At 44.5% G+C, this 23,151-nt stretch overlaps 1 protein-coding gene and 1 long non-coding RNA gene across 9 annotated transcripts in view; one reads left to right on the top strand and one right to left on the bottom strand.

Moving 5' to 3' along the window:
• Positions 1–367: 367 nt before the first annotated feature.
• Positions 368–11,177, bottom strand: LOC105084697 (uncharacterized). 2 transcript variants are annotated; one of them, XR_836728.3, is made up of 4 exons: positions 10,175–10,653; positions 4,446–4,537; positions 1,798–1,843; positions 368–883 (listed from the first exon to the last, which is right to left on the bottom strand). It is a non-coding gene; the product is annotated as an uncharacterized LOC105084697 (long non-coding RNA). The 2 variants fall into 2 exon arrangements; XR_010382569.1 differs by lacking the exons at positions 368–883; positions 1,798–1,843; positions 4,446–4,537 and adding exons at positions 8,491–8,632; positions 11,002–11,177 and having other exon boundaries at positions 10,175–10,321.
• Positions 10,804–23,151, top strand: part of DAPK1 (death associated protein kinase 1) — a 180,601-nt gene continuing 168,253 nt past the window's right edge. For 3 of the 7 annotated variants that reach the window (XM_031447142.2, XM_031447148.2, XM_064490111.1), the window contains exons 1-2: positions 10,804–11,054; positions 11,913–12,082. In XM_031447142.2, the coding sequence (XP_031303002.1) occupies positions 12,021–12,082 (62 nt within the window). In that variant the 5' untranslated portion in view covers positions 10,804–11,054; positions 11,913–12,020. Of the gene's footprint in view, positions 11,055–11,307; positions 11,476–11,536; positions 11,579–11,637; positions 11,694–11,729; positions 11,811–11,912; positions 12,083–23,151 lie in introns of those variants that run through there. The other 4 variants (XM_031447144.2, XM_031447143.2, XM_031447145.2 and 1 more) reach the window with 4 other exon arrangements.

The raw sequence follows: 23,151 nt of genomic DNA, 5'->3' as shown, positions 1-23,151 counted from the left end.
CTGTGTGATACTAGGGTAGTAAATACGTGTCATTATCAATTTGTCCGAATCCGTAGGATGGACCACACCCAGAGTGAACGCTAACGTAAGCTATGGACTTTGGGTGATGATGACGTGCCAATGTAGGACCATCAATATGACAAATGTGACATCCTGCACTCTGCATCCTGCAGGAGGTTGATGATGCTGGTAACAGGGGAAGCTGTACGTGTGTGGGGGCAGGCGCTATATGGGATATCTCGGTACCTACTCCTAAAATTTCCCCTCAGTTGAACTGCTGTAAAAAATAATACAGTCTATTAAAAAAAAAAAAAAGAAAGTAATCCAGTCAGGCGTGAATTACACATCGGTGGAATCTGGTCCACACACAGATTTTATTTGCTACTTTTTCTGCTTGTATTTTCTGTCTTGTACAAAGTTTCATTACAAGGCGGGAGAGAGATTGGTATTCAGAGCTATCATGTGACTTGCACAAGACCCCATGGCGGTTTTGACGGCACAGTGGGTGGTAGAACCCAGGTCTCCTCAACTCCAGGCTTCTACAAAGTTCTCCCTTATGGAAGTTTCCTTATCTACACACTAAAACCCTCAGAAACACAGGTGAACAAGTTACAATAACATCACAACTGATATGGAGAGGAAAAAGTAGGAGCCTAAAGTGTAACCTACTCAAATGTGGCCAAATAGAAATCATTGTTTTCAATGATGAAAGAAAAATGTCTTATGGTTTTAAAAATGTCAAACTTGTACAAATGCATAGAGATGGTCCCAATAAGAATTTACAATCACTACGCAGTTCCATAAGGATTTCTGGTCTACTTTTTAGCCACACAAATCTGTTATTTCTCTTTAAGGGCTGGTACCCTTCTCCTCCATCCTTAACCTTGAAAAAAAAAAACAAACAGACAGACATTAAAAAATCATGGCTGAATGCACTATTTGGAGAAAAATTTGGTTTAGTCAAACATGTATAAGACCCACAGGTCCCACTTTTCATCTCTTTTTGGATGGAAGTTCATGCATTTCATATTTCATACAGCATGACAATCACCGAACAACCCTTTTCCATTTGTGTCCTTTTATCACTTTTAAGTTTGATTCTTTCTTCAATGTCTTTAATCGTTTTAAACATTCTTATTTCACAACCTCTGTCCAATTGTCCTCTTAGCTAAAGTTCTTGAGAGAGAAGTTATTTCTGTCATTTATCAAACCTGGTGATTCCTAATTACGCTGCACTGGTTCCCCGAGGGTTGTCTGGTTTTGGGTTGCGAGCTCGTCTTCAGTGGGATTTGGGACTCTTCCCTGGGGTGGGATGAGGGCAGGTGTCTCCAGAGGAGTTTACCAGTTCGGGACTATTTTCCTGACAGAGGTGATTCTGGACCAACATGAAATATCAATTTGAAATTCAATTCACATGAGGAGGAAGCCTGAGGTTACAAATTCTCACACACCTTGTGGCAGATCAGATCAGCTTTTTGTCACAGGCCTGTGTTAAGTGGGCAGATTTAGAGCCAGTCCACCTCTTACTGAAGGTTTGATCTCCGGGGAGTGCTATGTCTAAAACTGCACGAAGTCTCATCTCTTGTCCCACCTGAGTATTAAAAATCCAATGCCTTATACTCCTGAGCTGAAGCCCATCCCCAGTGCATCAGGATTCACTTATGTCCTTATTTTTTCTTTTGGTTGTATCTTCCTTACCTTCTTTCAGGTGCAGATGTGCATTTAAGTGATGCTTTTTGTATGTTGTTAGTGTTTCTAATACCTTACAGCTAGAAGGTTTTAGGGTTTTTTACTCACCATACAGCCAAGTTCAAAATGCCCTTTAGCTTTCGCTGTGCGGCTTCTGTTAGAGAGGGAGAGAACAGCTCTGGTCGGTCAGATTTTGTGATACGCCTTGCTTGGCAACGCTATTAGAATACGTAAAACTACTATAAGTTCAAGGTTCTCCAATGAACTGGAAAAGGCCATTGTATATTCTTTTCTGGGAGCTTTCCTTATATTTCATGATAAATGGAATTTGTAAATAAATCGAGGAGGCAGCAGACAGTGAATGGGAGCAATTTTTGGTCAAATTTGAGATCTTTTCTCTGAGAAGCAACCAGTAACACATGTTGTCAACAAATAACACATGTTGATAACTTCATAGCACTCTGAAGCATCACTGATGAATTTCAAAGCCTCCTGTTGCTTTAAGGAACTTTCCTAAGAGAGAAATGGGAATCAGCTTGAACCTTCTTGGACAGATATTTAGGAACCTGACCCATGCGCATTATCCAGCAAAAGTCCTTCCAAACTCTAAGAAGGTAGCCACCATTATTAATTAATTAATGTTTAATTAATTGTTAATGCTGTTAATTAATGCTGATTTTATTCCGCATACTATTTTAATTAGAGTTTCTGATACTACAAAGTTGCGTTTTGTGTGCTCTGCATGTGTATGCGTACAGGTATCTATTAGAGTGGAGTTATGTGGTGATGCCTATGGTGCATTTATGCCCATTTTATTAGACTTGGAGCATCTTTTAACCATTTTGTATTTTCATAGATTTATTGTTGCTGAGCCTCGGCTTTTATGACATTTCTGTTTACTGTCATGTTTAGTTCATGCCAAACCCTTGGTCAGTGGTACAATCTCCAATTGCTGCATTTGTCCCATGGAAAAGTGTTATATGCACGATGCTTTAGTCTCCTGGAATGTATTTTGGTTAAAAGCAAAGACCGTCTGTATATCAGAACATTATTGCAGCCAATTAATTACACTGAAAGGCGATTCATCCAGGAAAAAATAATTCACTGTGTACCATCATGTGCCTAGCACCAAGCTTTCTGAGTACTAGCTTTTTGACCTATTTAAAGATATAAAATGTAGACTTCTAACACTCAAAGACCCTACAAGTATCTTAAAACCTTATATAAATCAAATATCTAATCAAATTACTCCAAAGACAAAACTTTTTTTTAAAAGACATATTTAAGTCGTTCAAGACATTTAAGTCAATTAAAATACACATATGAAAGAATCTATTTAGTTAATATTTGAAAAATTAATCCCTTTTGCGTAAAGTTAGGATAGGATGGGGGAGGTGGGAACCTACGCTTTTCACATGTTAAGAGAGTGAGGTAGACCAGAGAGAGGGGAGTGGTTTGGAGGTGTGCAGAAGGACTCGGAAATGCATTTTTTAACTACTGTGCCTTTTTTGTGTGTGTGATCTTGGTTAAGGACTCCTTTCATTGATTGTGGCTGGAGAGCTCCACTTGGGGGATTTCTTCTAGGAAACTTAAGCAGGAAATTTCAGAAAAACCAAGTAGATCCTTTCTTTAAGAGGATTCTGTAGAAATATAAAATGTGGCTACTTCTAAATCATAACTCCCTGGATCTGTCTTATTAACCATTATCCTTATCACTCAATAAATAATTAAAGGAATGAGCATTAAACTATTGGAAGTAATTCTAGATTCCTAAGATGTTATAAACCCAGTATACTGTTCTTGAGTGGTAGCTCCTCCGAAATTTTCATCATCTCAAAATTTCTTAAAATTCAGAGAAAATGGCAGAAATACTTGAGCAACAAATTAAATTATGCCTGTTATTCTTACACATTTTTAAAGCGTATACTTGGACTTACTAAGTGTATATAAGCAAAAAACATCAATTTTACAGGTGTGCGAATTTACGAGACTACAGCATTGAAATGGGTGAATGATTATCGCTTTATTTGCAAATCTTCAAACTGACAAAACCCTCTGGAAAAATTCGTGACAAGTTTGTCTTTCTTAAAAAGCAATGTTTCTATAAATCTTACCAAACTGTGATGAATAAGACTGTAAATCACTTCACTGGCTTGAGTAATGGGACTTATATTTCGTGAAACCATGCCAAGAAACCTGGAGGCTTTTATTGAAATTGAATCTTCTGTAATATTTAATACCCTGTGTGCCCTGTACCCCTCAAAAGACAAATTTTGATACTGACTCGAAATATTTTACCATAATTTTTTCTGAAAGGAAAATAAATAGAAATCAAGGATATTAAATCTGATGATTTTTAAAAGGTTCATTAGATAGCAACAGAGAAAAAGTTAGAAGCAGTAAAAATAAATATAACTATTTTAGCTAAATCAATGTGGCTATGAGTTCAAGTTTTATCAATAATTATGATTTGTACATCCAGTTCTAATGGATGAATAATGTTGACTGCTTCCTTCTGGATGACTTTTCTTTCAGTCTTGCTTCAACAAGACGGAAACTCTTTTGAATGTTCCATTCTCCTTCCCAATTATATCCAAATATTGTCATAGGGAAATGTAGAATCTAGTAGCTAACTGCACTAAAAATCCAATAGCAGGAACTCTGGAGGGAGAAGGGTGTATTATATGAAATCTACTTTCGCACTTAATGGTAAAATGAGTGATGTGTACACACTGCTTAGAGACAGCTCTACGTACCTGCAGTTACGAACCTGGCTGTTGTTCTAGGGGATGAGTTTTGTAAGTGCTGTTTAGTTTTACCAATCTTTCGTTTCAGGTAGTGTCAGAACCTAAAAGAAATTGGGCCAGGCATAAAACAAATCAGGCTAGGAACCAACGTATACCTGTATCCCCATATGTTTATAATCTCCTGTGTTTTTTCAGACACTAGTCACAGATTTGTACGTGTTTATTTGCATCCAACTTGTTTTTACAAAGGATTTAATAAGGATTAGAGATGCTTTCAATATCACAGGATACAATAAATAAAAATTGGAAGGAAACTGAGTCAGGAAAGTAAGAGTAGGCAAGTAGGCAAAATCCATGCCATGGGGTCTTAAACCTGGGGTCCCAAACTTCAGGGGGCCAGGCAGGTACTGTTAAGTCCTAATCTTTAAACCCACGTGCAACACAAAGGCTGTGAGTCTGGAGCAATGGTGTGAGAAGGGGTTGGAGAGGTTCTTTAAATAGCTCACAGCTCAGGAGGAGGTGTGCAGTGTGCCTTTGCTATTTTGTTTGTGAATATTCTATTCTGTAATGGAAACAAGTAAATAAATGGGATGGATGAAACTCACAAGTTGTGTTGAGCGTAGATAAGGAAGTTAGTAACCCATTAGACCAAGACAGTAAATATTCACGACGCACTTTACATACAGGAGGCTTTTGAGGCACTCAGTATTCATGAGATCTAGTCCACTCATTGGTGGTGCCCATTCTGGCCCTGAGAAACACAAGGAAAACCCACAGCAGCTCATCAGACTAACGGGCAGTCTATAAGCACTGGCCGGGCATACTTGCCCCTCTGCATTTGCTCAGGTTAATATGCTTCTATTCCCTAACATTCTGCCCTTAGCTCTTTTCTTTTTAGTCCTGCATCCTATTCCTGTGTGACCCCATCTACTTTCATGCTTGAAGCCCCTCTGGTGTACACCAGAATTACTCTCGGCTATCCTATAGGTACCCAGCTCCACCTGGTCATTATCTAGATGCCCATGGGCACCGCATACTTTGTATCTCCATGACTGACCTCATCTTGTCTTCCCCTGATCAGCTTGGGCATCTGTATTTCAGCTTACATGGCAGCAATATTCACCTAGTCACTCAACCAAAGAATGGGATTATCGCCTTGACTCTGTCCTTTTCCCCTAGTACCAGGTCTTCTGATTTCTACCTCCTTAAAGTTTCTCATTGTTTTTCTCTACCCACCATCTCCAAGGATGTGCCAGATTAGCACTAATCACCCTGGGTATCAAAGAGTCTTCAGAGTGAAGACCCAAGTGCTGAGCATAATGGACAAGGTTGTCAAGATCTGCCTTGGTTTACCTCTCCACTCTGGAAAACTACTGCCAGCCATATCAGTAAACAAAGGATGCTGTGGCCATCAAGTCATCAGCTGCTACCAACACCCCTGACAGTGAGTGGAGGGAACTCAGGATGCAGACAAACAGGCAGCCCCGCCTCTGCAGCCACCCCAACAGTGCCCCCTGAGGGGACTTGGGATGGGAAAGAACAGGACACTGGCCCTAGACAGCTAGGTGCATATCAAAGGGATGATTTCAATATGCCTGAATCTTTGCACCTTCCCATACATAGAAAAGTGCTAAATTTCTTAACTTGAGACATCTGATTTTCTTTAATTAACAGTAATCTTTTCGATGTTCCCACTACACGGTCTTTGTTGCAAAAACTCATATATCCTGGCTTCTACCTTGCCACTTTGGAGCAGTCCCTCAGAGTGATCTGAGAGGCTTAAGTCCTCAGAAATGTCCGCTGAATAAAACATAACTCTCAACTTTGAGGCTGTGCATTTATTTCAGTCAACACAAGTTTTGAACACCGTGCAAAGATCCTTCCCCTTTCTACTCTTATCTCTTGACATGTCACTGCCTGAGCTCTGATGACTTAGATTCCTGAATGAGCCATTATCTTTCTCACATCCTGTTTTCTTCTCTCTAGACGTCCTCCTTTTCCACCCCAACCACCCCACAATCCACCAGCCCACTGCACACTATTTTATTTTGCTAACTCTTAATCTTCTTTCATATGTTTTAGTAAGTAGGATGTCAACTCCCTTAGGAAACTTCCCTGAAACCCCAGCCTCACCCCTGTCATCACCCTCCATCCCTGGCCTTTATCTGAATTAAGCGCCCTCCTTTCGCGTTCCCACAGCAGGCTGTCAGGGTTGCAGAGGGAAGATGATAGCACAGTCAAATGAGGGTGAGTCATGGAGGTGTGGGTGAAGTGCAACGGAACCACAGGGATGGGGGCAGGAACCCCAGGTTAGTAACACGGAGCTGCCACCAACTCTAGGACCAGAGAGGCTAAGAGAGAGAGTGGTTACCAACACCTGGACAGAGAAAGTCACAGAGAAGAGTTTACCTGGTAAGGAGCAGTGACCTTTGTTTGCTAGAGACTGAGGCAAATTCACAGTGAGAAAAGCAAGACAGTAACTAACCCTGAGCTCATTCTCATCCTTCTCCTCGACCTCATGCCAGGTTCCCTGTTGGCCAAATCAAGCTGCAGCCAGAGGACAGGGAAGCACAGTAAAATAATCTTACAGCTGAGCCTGCCGACCTGTAAGGGTGGAGAGAGGTAGCAAGTACATCTAGAGAAATACACGGATTCTGTCTAGCATAATCACACTTGAATGGAATTTAGTCTTTGGTCTCCCCCATTGGACTGAGTTACTTGTGGACAGAGGATGTTTTATTTATCTTTGCAACCTTAGTATAGACTAGACAATAAACATCCTAATATAGATTAGACAATAAATGCTTATTGATTGATTCAGAGAATATGGCAAATTGGACATCACTTGGAGGATTATCTTTCTGATCTTGCCACGTGCTTTCTGGAATCCAGGGGAAAATGGAGCATAGAGTGAGCTCTATAATTTTCATTGTCTGACAAAAAGAGAAACATCATTTGGTCAGGAGAGATGAGTTCTCTTAGTGCTCAATGCTGAGAGGAACTGGAATCCATCACGTGCCTGCCTATATATGAGGCACTCAGCTGCGTAATGGCCGTATCGTCAACAGAGAAACCACAGGTGCAGAAACGTTCTTCATGGGGCCATTTAAAAATATGAGCCATTGATAAAAGCCAAAGGCATGTTGTGAAAAAGGAATCCAAAGGTGAACTGAGCTAGTGTGTCCCACTTTGGTTACTCTTAGAACATCTTGCGTAAGAAATGGTTAAGCCTCAGACTTCAAACCTGACCCCCTAAAAATATCTCCAGTGCAGTCTTTTCTGGATTCTCTCTTTTCTCATCAGCCAATAGATGAAAAGGATGAACTGAAAAATTCAAATGCACGGAGGAACCATGGATCCATTAGAGAGAGCAGAAGCCCAGGTCCATAAATGACTACGTGGAGTGGAGCTGTTTCTCTAGTCCCTGCAAACATCTGTGCTGAGAGCAAGAACTAAACCTTTAATGCGATAAACTTTGGAGATCTACTGAGTTTCATAGCAGCAGTTATTTAACTCTGACTAATGCAGATATAAAATAATGTCCTTAATTCTCCACCTGAGTCTGTTTTAATTGTTATCACCGTGATTATCATAGTCCACAGTCCATGTCATAATCAGGTTATTTTCACGGAAGTCCTTTCCAGCTTGAATCTCCTAATTTCAGGACTATAGTATTGTTGTCTTCCATTTAAGAGATATCCCTCAGAGCTCTTCTTGCTTGGAACATTATAGAAAATATGACCCCAACATTCTGATGTGATGCGTTATCTCTTAAGACTCTCCTAGCAACTCTAAGGACTATATAAGGATCAGTTACTGTCTCCCTTTTGCAGGTGATAAAACTGAGACTAAGAAGCTTAAGCAAGAATAAAGTGGGAAAAAAACCCCAATTAATTTACAGTGTTGTATGAAGATTAAGCAAGAGAATGGTTTAGTCTGCCTGACATCTGCTACATGTTAAGAGTTCAGTTTTCTTATAAGTTATCTATTGCCTCGTAATAAACCACCCCCAAATAATGACTTAGAACAGTAACAATCATTTATTCTGCTCGCAGAACTTGGGCTGTGAAGACACAAATAGCTGGGGGTTGGGGATGGGGCAGGAACAGCTGGCTTCCTCCGGTTTCTCTCTTTCTGTGGTCTCTCCACATGGTCTCTCCACATGGCAGCCCCAGGGTAACCATGGCAGCTGAAGGCTTCCAGAGTGAGTGGAGAGAGCAGGAACAAGAGAGCAAGAGAGAGCAAGAGAGAGCGAGAGAGAATGTCGGGCAGAAGGTCTAACACCTTATGACGTAGCTTTAGAAGGACATCACACCATGTCCCTTCTACCACATTTTCTTAGAATCAAGCCACTAGGGCCAACTTATATTCATGGGGAGGATAATTAAGACTCTGGTTCTTCATTAAATTTTGGAGCCCATTTCCCTTTCTAAAATGCTTGCCTGGGTGGGGAACAGTATAGTTCAGTGGTAGAGTGTGTGCTTAGCATGCACAAGGTCATGAGTTCAATCCCCTGTACCTCCAATAAAAATAAATAAATAAGCCAACCTACCTCACTGCCTTCCCCTCAAGATAAAATGTTTGCCTAACTTAGTGCAGATGTGAAGTTTAGGGGTAAGGGACACAGCCATGGTCATTCACAGCTACGGTTACATGGTTCAACCAAGATTAGATCCAATTTTGTGACTCCCAAGCTCATTCTCTTTTTCGTTATTTCAGAAAATCTCCTGTGATCAGCATGTCGAATAGGGTAGGTAAGACGTGTTAGTCCCCAAACGGAGCCCTCTCGTGGCCTTGGAAAACGCACGTTTATTTTGCAAGAACCGTATTAGCTTTGTACATATTAGTCTTCAAGCAGTCATCCATAAGCACCTTCCGAGTTTCCAAGTATCTATGTTTATAATTCCCCCACCAACAGATGTTTTCATTTTCATTTCCCCCAGATGAATCACAATTTTTGTTGTTATTTTTGACTATATTTCTCGCTTCTCGAGATCCTTTTGTGTTAATGCTCAACCCTGCCTCTCAGGTGGATACTACCTCCCCATGTGGAGTCTTCCCTTGATTCTATCATCAGGAATCCGTGGCTTCCCCTGTGGTCCATTGAATGAAACGGTCTTTAAGAGGAGTGTCTGACATAAGATCTGAGGGGCTTTTTTATTTTTTTCTAGAGGCCAAAATCTCTGCAGTCTAAAATTTCTGTTGAACTAAAGAGAGTTTAAACCATCTTGTTTTAGAAAATCTGGGAATTTGAACAATGATACGGATCTGGAATCTCAGAGGGTTCACATACCAGTTTTAGTAACTCCCGGCAGTAAGGTAGATTTCCCCGTAGGAGTTTTTCTCTGTTTAGGAATCCCCAGCATCCCCGAAGGGAAATCATCCTTTCTGTTCCCCCCACCCAGGGCTTGGTGGGGGCATGGGGTAAGAAGTAGAGAGAAAAGATAAAGGTGTCCAGTAGATATGTGGTCTCTGTGTAGACCAGTACAGCCCACAGAAATATAACTGCAAGCCACATTGGTACCCTTGTATTTTCTACTACCTTCATTTTAAAACTAAAAGGTGAGATTAATTTTTAAATAATGTATTTTATTTATCCCAATATATCCAAAATACTATCATTTCAACCTGCGTTTAATAGAAAAAAAGTCAAGAGAGATTTTTCATCCTTATTTCCCTACCAAGCCTTGGAATCCAGGTGTATTCCACATTTCTTGCGTGCCTTATTCGGGACTTACCACATTTCAACTCATCAGCAGCCAACCATATGGGACAGCATACGTAAACCCTTCGTTCCTGTTGCTTCATTGGGCCTCTGAGACCTCAAACCTTTCTTCTCAGGTTTCATATTTTCATAGTTCAGATGTCAGCTCCAAATACCTATCCTGGAGATGGGTTAGAAATCCATCTAATGCGGTCCACTGCGCCCCGTCATCCCGCAGTATTGTCTCCATAGAACTGGTCTTTTCTAAAATGCTCGTTTATCTGCTTCCATATCTATTGTGTAGCTTCTCCACCAGAATGCAAGTCTCCCGAGGGCAGGGGCTTTTTAAAACCTATTACAGTCTCTAATTTCCCGGTGCCGAGCACCGTGCCTGGCCTGTGTACACATTCGCAGGACGCTCTTCTCCGGAACCCCGCCGAAGGGGGCAGCGTGTCACAGGTGGGGCGCCCACGTTGCGCGCGGCCGCGCGGGCGGCGCTCCCCGCGCGGGTGTGGGGTGAGTGGGTGTGCGCGGGGGTGTGCGCGGTAGAGCGCGCCAGCGAGCCCGGAGCGCCGAGCGGGGAGGAGCAGCGAGCGCCGCGCAGCACCCGCAGCGCCGGCCGGGCTGGGCAGCTCGGAGGTGGGTGGGCCGTGTCGCCAGCCCGCCCGCGGGGTCCCCATTGGCCGCCCGCCGGCCGCCCTCCGCCCGGAAGACGGCGAGGAGCCGAGGGGCTGCTCCAGAGCCGGAGCGGGAGAGCCCGGCCGAGCCGACGCAGGGGCGGACGCGCGGGGTCCGCGCCCCCACTCGCTGCCTCCCTGCGCTCCCGCCACCACCCGGCTCGTCCCCGGCGCTGGCGCCTACCGTCGGCCTCCGACAGCGCTCCGGAGGGACCCGGGCAGCTCCCGGGCGCCCGGGTGAGTGGCCGCGCGCGGATCCCCGGCTCCTCCCGGGCCCCGCCGCCTGCTTTTGCTTTCGTGGCCGCGGCGCGGCGGGGTTTGTCCGGGCAGTGCCCCGAGCAACCGGGAAGGCCGAGGCGGGGGGAAACTTGACGGCGGGGAGAAGTGGGATAGCAGCCCGGAGGCGGCCCCAGCCTCGCGGGCCGGGTGGGAACAGGTGGCGCGGGCCGGGCGCTTTGTGTCGGGGCACGGAGACTCGGGGCGGGCGGCCGCGCCTCCCTCAGCCGCTCCCTTCCCTCCCCTGCTCCCCCGGGCGGCCGCACGCCGGGTCGGCCGGGTAACGGAGCGGGAGTCGCCAGGAATGTGCTTCTGGGGACTGCTTGGCTCGAGGGAGGAGAGAAGGTGGCCGCGGCGGCCGGAGACGTGCGGGAGCCGAGAGGTAGCGCGGGGGCTGCTCCGCCGCTGCAGGCAGGAGAGGGATGCTTCGAGCGAGGCGCGTTCCACCCGGGCGAGGGCTTCATTCTTCCGCGGCGCCCCTGGAGGTGGGGAGCTGGGTGGGTGTGTGTGCAGAGAAAGGGGAGGAGGGGAGGCCAGCCACTTCCGGAGCGGGTTCCGATCCGTGCTGAGCGCCCTGCTTTCGGGGACGCCAACCTTGGGGTGCGGTTGTGCCCGGCCCCACGCGTGCGCCAACGATGCGGGGCTGGGGGCGTCTCTGGTCCGGGTTTAACAAAGAGTGCTCCTCTCCACCCGGCTGGGAGGAGCTGCTCCGGAGAGGTGGTCTTCAGCGAGCGTGTCTTAGAACTGTGGAGGGGTACTTCCATTTTGGGTTGTTATTTCACTATTATTATTGCTGTTTTGTTTTGTTTTTTTTTTAAGGACTGGAGACTGATGCATGAGGGGCCCACGGAGGCGCAGGAGCGGTGGTGATGGTTTGGGAAGCGGAGCTGAAGTACGCTGGGCTTTGGTGAGGCGTGACAGTTTATCATGACCGTGTTCAGGCAGGAAAACGTGGATGACTACTATGACACCGGCGAGGAACTTGGCAGGTACAGAGGGTGCCGGAAGCGCACGCTTCTGGGCTGTGGGAATGCATAATATCGCGGGCAGTGGGCGGAAAACAAATGCAGTTTGAATTCAGGCGTCTCCCTCGCCCTTCCAGGAGATGTGCAAATTGCAGAGAGAAGAGTTTCTAACTCAGCTAGGACTGGGGACCAGAAATAAACCACCTAATCCAAGGGGCCGAGGAGTGGAGAGGCAATTTCAGTGTTAGATTATGATGCAAAGTGTATTGATCAAGACCCCTGTACAAGAACAGATTTAATTGCAGTAATTCGTCAGCTTTTGCCCTTCTGAGACAATGAGGCAAAAGCTAAGCTATAATTGCAACTCGAGTTAGCTCTTAAGTGTGATTTAGACAGCGAGTACAAACTAATGGATAGGCTTTAAAAAGCTTAACACTTCCCCCCTTGCTGAATTTTCAGAGTAACGCGCACAAATACCCGTAGGTCACACATGGGGACTTGCCAGATTTTGATGTTGGGTTTGATTTTGAAACTTCTTAAACCTGGGATTTAATTACCTAGTTGGTGTCAGTGGTTGCTTTGGTTTCATTCACAATGTTCAGTTTTTGACAAATCCCTGGTGGAGAGCCTAATATGGCTATCTGGATTCAGAGCATACTTCCATTGCTGCGGGAGCTGGGATTCTGAATGTGAAGCCTTTCCGTGCTAGGCGAACAAAGAGTGATTTCTTGGGAGCATCCAAGGGCTGGATGGGTTTCTCCTTGACTCAGTATTTGACAGGGTGGGTTGTGCTCTGGTCTACTTTTAGCCGAAAACCCAGTTTTCACACCTAAATTTAAATTCGACATAAGGAATTAGACCGCTGTGTATTTGTATTGTGAGTAGACAGACGGATCTTTAAATAACCCCCAAAAGTAGGTATTTATTTACATGTGTATCAAAATATATATTTTTCCATACACATCTGATGTCCTGGCTCAGTGCTTCATTTTTCCCCACGAAAAGGAAATTCAAAAACACCCACACCCTAGATTACCTAATGAGAATTGTGAAAGTTGAGTTTAAGTAAAATTTTTTTCAGGTTCAAGTAATAGCTCAGAAGGAAAGCAATCTTTTAAAAATTACTGTATCAGAGTATTTCTGTGAACGTTTAGTGTGGACTCAGAGCATCACTGGGAGCTTGTGGTTAGGACGAGCTTCCTGTATATTGGAGATTTACTGAGTGAGTGAGTGAGTAAGAAGGGAAGCTCTCCAAAAGCATATTTCACAGATATGTTTAAGGTTCGGGTTTAAGAGTATGTGGTTGAAATACTTGGTTTAACTAAAATTAAGTCGCTTTATTCCTGTGGTTTTTAGCGAGATGAGTGGTACATAGAGTTTTTCTTTGGGAGCAGGTGAAAAAACATATTATAATTCTGTTTGTGTAATGTGGCCTGATTCTATAAATTCTCTCATAAAAACGGATGATTCAAAGTAGGTGAGATGATTGCTTTATAGATTAAGTATGTTGACCTTATTTGCATTAAGATCTTTTGATAGAATTATGTGTTATGAGAAGGGAAAAAAAAGAATGAGGCCGCCCTGTGGCTGGCAGGGGAGTTTGTGATCTTTATTTCGTGGGTGTGAATCTTTATTTCGTGGGTGTGATGACAGGCCCTCTGCCTCTGTGATGGAAAGTGGTTTGCCCGTTTGTCACTAGCATTTTGCTTTGATTTTTTGGCTCTGTCTACATTTTTGTGTATAATTTTCTCTCCACTGTGCAAGTCTAATTGACAAATTGTTTATTGAATAATTTAATTTATGTGACCTGTGAATATGAAAGAAGTGCTCTGGAAAACCTAGTGTTGGGGATTTTTAAAAATACAGTATACATGACCATCTGACTGGTGTATCTTTTGTTTTTGCCTAAAAATGCGGTAAATGGTTGATTTTTTTTTTTTGAAGTTTTTTTCAAGTCCAGTGAATTTTATGTCTGCCAGGAAATAGGCACTTCTTGAAAACAAATGCTGACATTGGATGGACATTAGGTGGACCCATAGGAAAGATATTGTTCTGTGTGTCGCTGAGAGATTGGGAGTGGAGGCAGGAGTGTGGTGGCCGAAAATGGAAATGGGCAGGTGCTTAACATCAAAGCAAGGTTGGTCTAAGCAGTGAGTTATAAACAGAGCATCAGCTAGGATTTAAGACTTCACTTACATATCTTTAGCAATAGTGAAAAATAGCTATTCACTTACCTTGTAAATGTGCTGAGACAAAGTCCGTAGCTAGAGGAGGGAAGATGGGTATTTAAATAAGTAGAATATAGTATTAGATTATTACTCTTGTTACTTTACTTTTCGGAGAACAGAGAGTGTGTATGTACAGGGTTGAGAGTGTGTGTGTGTGCCTGTCTGTCTATGTTAGTGTGGGTACCGCCCAAGACTACTATAAAAGCTCTCTGTCAACTCTAAAGAACTTTATAAGGTATTATGATGATTGATAGAGCAGACAGACCACTGGACAGATATTCGGGTCCAGAGTTGGCTCCACAACTTGCCAGCTTTATAACCTGTAATAGGTCACTTATCCTCTCTGACCGTCAGGATCTTCATCTAGAAAATGAGAGGCTTATTTCATGACTGTTGTTGAATATCAAGTAATCTAAGACATGTAAAAGTATTTTCTCAGCAGTAAAGAGTCAAACAAAGACAGATATCATCTGTACGACTGGAGGAGACACGTGAGTATTCCAGGCATGCTAGTAACTTGGTTTGCAACTCAATGTTCTGTTAAGTGTCTGTTTACCATTTTGGGAGAAAGAGTCATGGGGGAGACACATTGCTGACAGCCCTGGGCCTCTCCACTCTGATTCTGAGTAATGAAGCTCTGGCCTTGAACTTGCACATCCTCCAAGGGGAAACCAGTCCCTGCAGTGAATGGGACTGTCGTCTTTAGAATGTTGTTTGGTGACTTGTGTTAACTCCAGGAGGCCCGTTGGGTCTCACCCTCTATTCCAGGAGGTGGGATGAAGAACTGCTTCCATCACATGTAGTGGTTTCTGGGAGGAGTTCTTATAAAGGCAGATTTCTCCGTGTGCTATGACACTGGGTCATTCTAATGCCCCAGGTGCCTTAGCGTCTCTTATCAGTTGGCAGTTGGGGCAGATGCAGGCTGGCTTGTCCCACCGTTGGGCTCCAGTTACGCCCGTGGCTGTGGTTCAGCCTAACCTGTGAGCCTTCTGGGCACCTCTCTGAACACCGCCTGCCTGAGGGACTGGCCTTCTTTCCTCTTCCACCGTCTGACCTGACGTGATCTTAAGACCTGGGTCCTCCCTCCTGAATAAATCTCTACGGTGCTCTCTCCCTTTCAGAAACCAAATGACTTGCTGTCTGAAGCACTCCATCAGTCATGACCACAGACCACCCGTCCATGCTCCATCCTTGCTTTGTGTTACTAATATTCTTGTATTGCTCCATATAGCCAGTTGGAAAGTGCCACCAGGGTTCTCTCTGCGTTCTTCTCTCCGAGGGGTGTGCAGTGTGCTGTATAATTCTAGGCAGAAGTTTGAGAGATGTCTGAATAAGCCAACGCAGGCCGGCAGGTATAATATTGAGACCAGAATGTGGATGGGAGACACGAATGGTGATGCAGATGGCGACGCCCATGGAGAGGTAGTGTGTGGTGTGGGACAGCCAGGCACCCTCATTTGGGAAGTGGGGAGACACCTGCCTTTGCGGGGTGTTGTGAGAATGAGAGGCAGTGGCTGCCTCAGGTATTATTTTAATAACCTCTGTTCCCCATGACAGCATTTGCAACAATGCATACTCATTACTTACTTGCTTATCTGCTTTTCCTCTCGGCCTGTCACAGGGTTGTGACCTTGGACTTGCTCATCCTTTTTTTATCTCTTCTGCCTAATTAAGTGTGTGACACTAGGTGCTCAATAAATGCTTGCTGATGGAATGAATGGATTCATATTTGTAAAGCGTAGTGAATACACACACACACACACACACACACGCACCCACCTATATATAAATTTACATATGTGGCACCAAGTAAGTGATGTCTACTGGGGATGATCTTTGGATTAAAGTCTGCAGCTCATCAAAATAAAAGCTGTTTTTGCCGTTCTCTGTGACTGAGCAGTAAGATGCACCGCACAGAATCAGTTTTAAGCAAAACAAAGTATTTTACATTTGTTTGGATGGTCACTGGAAGCTTATAATTCAAAGTTAAAACATTCTCATTTTGGCATAAAATCTGTAGGCATTTGAATTGATGTCAGAAATGGTAATAAACCCCTAACGGTCCGGGTACCTCTTTTAGTGGGTTTACTGTGAACTTACAGGACTCAGTGCTAGTCTTACCAGCAGTCCTGTGGGGACCGGGAGAAGAGAGGCTTCCAGCGTGCTTTCTCCTTGGAAGTGGGAATTGCAGGTTCACGCAGTTGACTAGTGAGAGCGTCCTGTAAGACTGAGAGTTGAATGTGAGGTTTTTCTTTGCATTTTTGCTTCCGCGTGCCCTCAGATGTTTCCTCTGATAGGAAAGGCTGCAAAGGTTTAAGAGAGAAAAGGTTCAAATGTATGTTTTAAAGGTAGCGATCAGGGATTTTAAAATTAACTGCATTTTAGGGAGGTCTAATGAGGGTCTTCTAGAATGTGGAAGGAGGGCACGGTGACAGTGGTGAGTGGCAGTTGGGTTGAATGCTTGCTTGCTCACATCTGGACCACCTGGGGACGTAGAAAGTAAGTTCACTGGGGCCAGGAACGTAGCACGTGGAGGTGCTGAATGACGGGGAAGCTGAGGCACCCTGAAGCGGATTTCTTGGTCCCCCAATGTCCTTTTCCCCTAGGCTTGTGTCTCACCCAGCTACTTAGGAACCTAAAGGCCCCACAGCATTGGTGCATCGTGACAAAGCCTTAAAAAATACAATAGCTTACAGAGTTGTCTGCTCAGATTAATTTCAATAATTGCAGTACAGGGTTACATCAGAAGAGGTGACGTTGTCAGACATAGCCTCTTGTTTCCCAGCAAAACTGTAACCCCTGGAAGGCAGAGACCATTTCCTTTTGGCATGGGGGCTGTTGCAGGGGTGGTGTGTGGATACCTTCGGATATGGCATGGTAGGGGTGGGGGGAGGTGGCACGAGGTGAGCGACAAGGTCAAGATTACGTCGTCTGACCTCTGGGACGCCCTGCAGGGGAATGCAGTGTGAACCTTCACCCCTAATTCTAGCCAACTGCTACATGTATCTAACCTAACCAAGCATTTTGTATGCAATAAAGCATGACTTTAGTGGAAACGTATTTCTGATCAGGAGACAAATAAAGGCACCTACTGGTGGAGGGGAGAGGCTTTCTTTGGTGGAGGGCAGCCCAGCACCCTTGGGCACTAAGACCTAGAAGCAGCTGAGTGGTCAGCGAGTCCTTCCTTCTCATTTCATCCCATTGGCCCTTAGACAGGTCACGTGGCTTTTTTCAAGGTAGCCGGTCAGTAGGTCGCCAGAGATGGACCAGACCCCCGAGCAGGTCTGTTTTCATTACGTTCCTCACACACGTAGGATTCGGCAATTATCATTCTTTGGAGGTGAAATAACGTTGCTATTTAAGAGAAGTGATCTGGGCAGCCGCCTAATGCCGGTCTGCTTCCATACCTGCTTTGAAGAAGATGGTCAGGAGTCACTAGGACCCATTTCATGGCAGGTTTTCATCCTCACCCCAGCCCAAGGGTGACCCTTGGCGCTCAGAGCTCCCTCGGGCACTTGACGACGCACACGATCTCCTTGCCTCTTCTTTTCTGAACAGCTCGCGCGCCCTGCAGTGAAGAATGGGGCTACTATCTGCCGCAGCGTTATCCAAGCCCCAGAGTTAATAGGTTAGCTTTTTAGAACGTTCACAGAACATTTTCATTATTATTTAACCTTGGAGTCATGGCGTAAGAGCCTTGCCTCTGCCCAGTAAGCCACACACTAGACGACAGCTTCTTTTTCCATTAAGCGGCACGTCTGTCTGGTTTAGGGCTGGGGTGTGATTGAGGCTTTGTGCAGAAGGTGATACTTCATTGTTTTGCTTCGGTTTGTTGTGCTGAGTTATCAAAACAGAATGCATCCTCCCTTGGCTTTGAAGGAGATTATATGGCAGTATAATGGTGTATAATAAATCAATTTATCACTTTGTTACCATTGTGAATGAATTCCTTTAAATGTGCAGTTAGAGTGGAGGAAAGAAAAGATCGACAGTTTTTCTACCTTCATCTAACTCAAATGGGTTTAAAATAACTTTGTCTCACGAGTCAGTCTTTCTTAGCTAAAACAGAAAGTATCCAATCCCTGTTCCAGGTTTAATGTACTAAAAGGATTTTTACAAGATAAATGTCTAAAACCTAAAATAGTTTGTCTTATTTTCAATCCCAGTCCAAAACAAAACCAAACTAGAGGGGAGGGAATAGCTCAGTGGTAGAATGTGTGCTTAGGACACAAGAGGTCCTGAGTTCTGTCCCCAGTACCTCTATTAAAAATGAATCAATAAACCTAATGACCTTCCTCCAAAAACCAAACCAAACCGAAACAGCAACAAAAAAAACAAGCAAACAGAACCCCCCCCCCAAATTAAGAAAATAAAAACAAAAAAATAAAAAAACCCCAACAAACCGGACATGTGCTTATAACTAATCTCTGGTGATAACTGACACGTGTGATTCTCAGTGACTCTTGTTTATCACTTCCGTCTTTTTGAGGTGACGTTGGGAGCTTGTGTGGCTTAAAGATCACACTGCTGTCACTTAAGTATGTTGCTCACCTCTGAGAAATGACCACGGGGCTTTCCCCTGTGTCCTACCTGTCGACATTTCAATGGTGAGCTTGAGAAATTTCATTCAGTAACATATGTTCAGAGACGTCAGGAGAAGGAGGCAGGAGAAATTGTTGTTCACTTTTTCCTTTTAAAAAACCTTCAGCTTTGGATGAGGAATGTACAGTTTGAACAAATGAATGCTGTGAGCTGCTGATCTCTGGTGTTTGAAAAGTTTATACTCATAAGCCCAATGGTTTGCAGCTGGGAAATTTGACTGTGTGGACTCTTGTGGGACATTTTATTTTCTGGCAAAACTGATTTTTCTTACTTAGATATAGTGTGGTGAATGGGGCTGGTTTTTAAGTAACTCAAGTACAGTTGTTAGTGTAAATTTTCACCTATAAGGAATGAGCGAATTTCCATTTTTTCTTCCCATTGTTGAACAGTTTTTTCCTATAGTTTATTGTTTTCTGCCTTTACAACCATGTAACCTTTTCCTTTTTAATGTATAAAGATTGTCAGGAGTTTTGAGACCTTACTTCCGTCCTACATGTTCCTGTTCCTGGTGCCCCAGTATAGAATTTTCCAGTTGAATAAGAAATGTCAAGGGTGAGGGTATAGCTCAGGTGATAGAGTGCATGCTTGGCATATACAAGGTCCTGGGTTCAATCCCCAGTACTGCCTCCAAAAATAAATGAATAGGTAAAACTAATTACCTACCCCCCAACAACAACAACAAAAAATTTTAAATAAAAAAGAAAAGAAATGTAGGAGAAATAATCAGTACCTTTTTTGGTCCTATCATGAAGAGGGTCAGATTTCCTCTGAACTGCCTGTGTGTCTGCCGAGCAACACATACCTTATCTACGACCAGGAGGGTAGACACATTCAGGCGATGGGACAACATAGTGACAGAAGGATTCCTTGGAAGAGGTCAGTACTTAGGGCTGATTCAGTTCTAATGTTCCCACCTTCCTTTGAGAAGATCTTCTAAATCAGTTTGCCTCCTCTGGGTAGAGCTTGATTTTTTTTTTTTTTTTTTTTTTTTTGCCATCTGTGGCTTATGGGTAAGCAGCAGAAATATGTGTCTCTGGGAGAGTGATGAAAGGTTGCAACCTTTTGAGTGTAATATTTAATAGACTGAGAGTCGCAAGCTGCCTCCCTTTCCAAAAAACAGAGCTATGGGCCGCCTAGGTATATGAATACTCCAGAGAAGAGACTTTTCACCGCTAACTGCTGTGGTTTGAAATGCTAAATAGCACATCATGCCCAGAGGAGCTGTCCTTAGAAATGTGGTAAGCCAAAAACAAAAGAAAACACTAAGCGGTTGTTATCTTAAAAGTACTCTTTTCCTGGTATATAAATCAGTCTAATTGAAAACAGCCTGCCAGGGGCTTCTTCTGTAGACCTGGGATGTGAATATAGAAAGCTGTCTTTCTAAATGTCTTTGCCACTCAGGGTGTCTAGACTTAGTAATGCCAGAAACTTCCACCAAATTCATCCTCAGGAACTCCTCTGGCCTCGGGATGATCTCGAGTTTGTTTCCTTCCCCTTTTCCTGGCTGGCTTGCACTTCTTCGCAGACCAGGAGTGCAGAGGCCCCAGTGTGCTCAGGACAAGGCACCTCTGCTCTGTTTTTCTCCCTAATGTCTTTTTCCACATTGTACATTCGGAATGAGGTGGAATCCACACCTGTCATCCCCTTTGAGGGAGAACCTATAATATGACCGCTGAGACCCTGCTCTAGGCATTTCTTTGCCAGGTCATTCAAACGAGCTTTGGAATAGAGAGAAGGTATTTACAGTTCCCCATTTAGAATCGATAAGGGTTTGTTCTGAGCTTGGTCACATATCCTCTCCCGAGCGTCAGGCAGCTGGTTCAATTGTTTGGGAGAGGAAGTGAATTCAAACAAGAGGAGTATTTTCCAGGATGAAGTTTTATCAGCCCTGCTTTCCTCCGCACCCCTCCTTTGGCACAGAGAGACAGGAGAGGTTGGCCAACTCAGCAGCGGACAGGCGAGGGAAGAGGCATGAAGTCCCTTGGTTTTGCTAAACTTGATTCGGGCATTGAATGAGTATATCGTGTTTATGAATAGTACCAGTTAATCTGGACCACCTTTTGTAGGCCTCGTCTTTGGAAGCAGTATTCTCTTTGCTGCAGATTATTTAAATCTTTTAAAAAATTCTTTAAAAATTATCTGCATTAGAGAGGTTTTAACCTGGAGAAAAGCAGAGTGACCTGGCCAGGGGAGGTGCCAGGATAGCAGAGTAGAGAGACTCACAGCTCACCCTCTCCCACAGATACACCAAGAATTACATCTCCAAACCCACTGAATCGCACAGAACACCTGCTGAACTCTGGCACAGTGTCTCTCGCTTCAAAATACAGGAGGATTCTCACAAAATCTGATAAAAGCAAGTTCATATTGTACAGCACAGGGAACTATACCCAATGTCTTATGGCAACTTACGGTGAAAAAGAATATGAAAACGAATATGTGTATGTGCATGTTCGACTGAAGCGCTGTGCTGTACACCAGACATTGACACAACATTGTAAACTGACTATACTTCAATTTAAAAAGTGAATAAAAAGTGACCTGGCCAGTTTCAGCCTGTAGCCGTCTGTGGTGCACATCCAGGGCTGGTCCCTCGTGCAGGTCCTCCCTCTGATTTCCTACATCCCTGAACAATTTCTGGTAAGTAACTGGCCTCTTTGTATTTTTTTTTACGCTTGGCTTATCCAGGTGGGTGATTCGTGGCCCTCCCTGTGGATGGTGAGTTTTCTGGGAGTAGAGAACATGGCTTTTTGTGTCTCTTACGTTAGGTGGGGCTCAGCTAAGCCCACAGGAGGCCTTGTTTATTGGCCTTATGAAGATATATATCCAGAAATTAGAATATGGTTCGACGCTTTCCATCTAAATCCCTGTTGCCCTGAGAAAGTCACTGGACTTCTGTGCAATTCAGTTTCCTCATCTGGAAAATGGGGCTAATAATCATACCTACCACGAGGTGGTTGTGACGATGGGCGTAATATGTGTAAAGTACTTGGCCCAGTAACGGGCACACCAGTAAGTGTTGGAGAACAGGTGGCTGTTTACTAAGACAGAGCAAGAGAGACTGAAGATACTTCTAGATCCGTGTGACCAGGGTCCTGTTTTCTCTGTTTGGTCCTCATTTCCCTACCCAGATTCTGGCCGGGCTTCTCAGGGGCAGGCTGGGGGTGATGGCCCACTCTCCTCAATTCCACCCTTCCTCCTTCTCTTCTTCCCTCCTCTGTCTCCCTACCCCGTCTCTAGCTCAGCCTGCCAAGTGGGCTCATTCTATCAAGTTTGACATCACTGATCTGATCTGTCCCACAGATGCCCATTCTAGCTGGCTCGGACCCAGGACTCGGTTTATGTGCCGGGCTCCCCCCGCTGGTCTGCCCCATAGTGTGGTGGTCAATGACTCAGAGTTCCTCAGAAATAAATTAGCCAGGAATTGTGCCGTGCATTTGAATGTGGGCTGCTGGAGACGGTTTACAGGGATGCCATTGCCAAAGCGCACCCCAAACGCCCCAGGAAAAGGGAGGGAGGAGCTCATGTCAAGGAGGGGATATTAAGATGGGAAGACGTGTGTTCTGGGGAAGCCAGGACATCTAAGAGCTGCATGACAGCTGGGAGTTAGCTGCTCCGGGAGAGAGCTGCTCGGAAATGCTCAGAAGGATGGTCCTCCTGGCGTGATTAAGAACCCAACGTATGTCGGCACGCAAATTCGTGTTAAAACGTGGCAGACTTCAACTTCCTGGAAAGTCGATTTTGTTTTGCCAGCTGCTTTTTAAATGAGAAACCATCTTAAACAGCTGAATAAGATGCTAGGAATTGCATCAGAGGAACAAATCATTGGTTTTTTGTTCTGGATCTTTATGGAGAAAGGAGTGTGGATGAGTGTGTGGGCCCTCAGTTCCTGACCGACATGAGTTTGCTGCAGAAGGCGAGACGTGCGGCAGGTCTGAGCCTCTGTTCGTTTCTGACACGCACTGATCTGAGATGTGAAAATGAGTGTTTGGCTAAGCCAAAGTTGCCTGTGCCAAGAAAAGCCTATTAGATTGGTGGCTGAAAGGCTGAATTGTTCGGATTTACTTAATGGCAAGGCTCTGCCAGCTGCTGGGAGTGAATGCCCACCAGCTGCTGGGAGTGAATGCCCACTTACGTGTTTGAGTGCATCCTTGTTCCCCGGATGGGGGGCCCCATTTGTTCGGGGAACATGGCGCTGCAGGAGGGGCCACTTTAAAAGGATGCTTGGGAGGGTCTAGCTCAAGTGGTAGAGCACACGCTTCG

Source organism: Camelus dromedarius, chromosome 10 (genome assembly GCF_036321535.1).
Source record: "Camelus dromedarius isolate mCamDro1 chromosome 10, mCamDro1.pat, whole genome shotgun sequence".
Classification (NCBI taxonomy): domain Eukaryota; kingdom Metazoa; phylum Chordata; class Mammalia; order Artiodactyla; family Camelidae; genus Camelus; species Camelus dromedarius.
The sequence above is the reverse complement of the archived record's forward strand: the minus strand, read 5'-3'. Positions and strand labels throughout refer to the sequence as shown.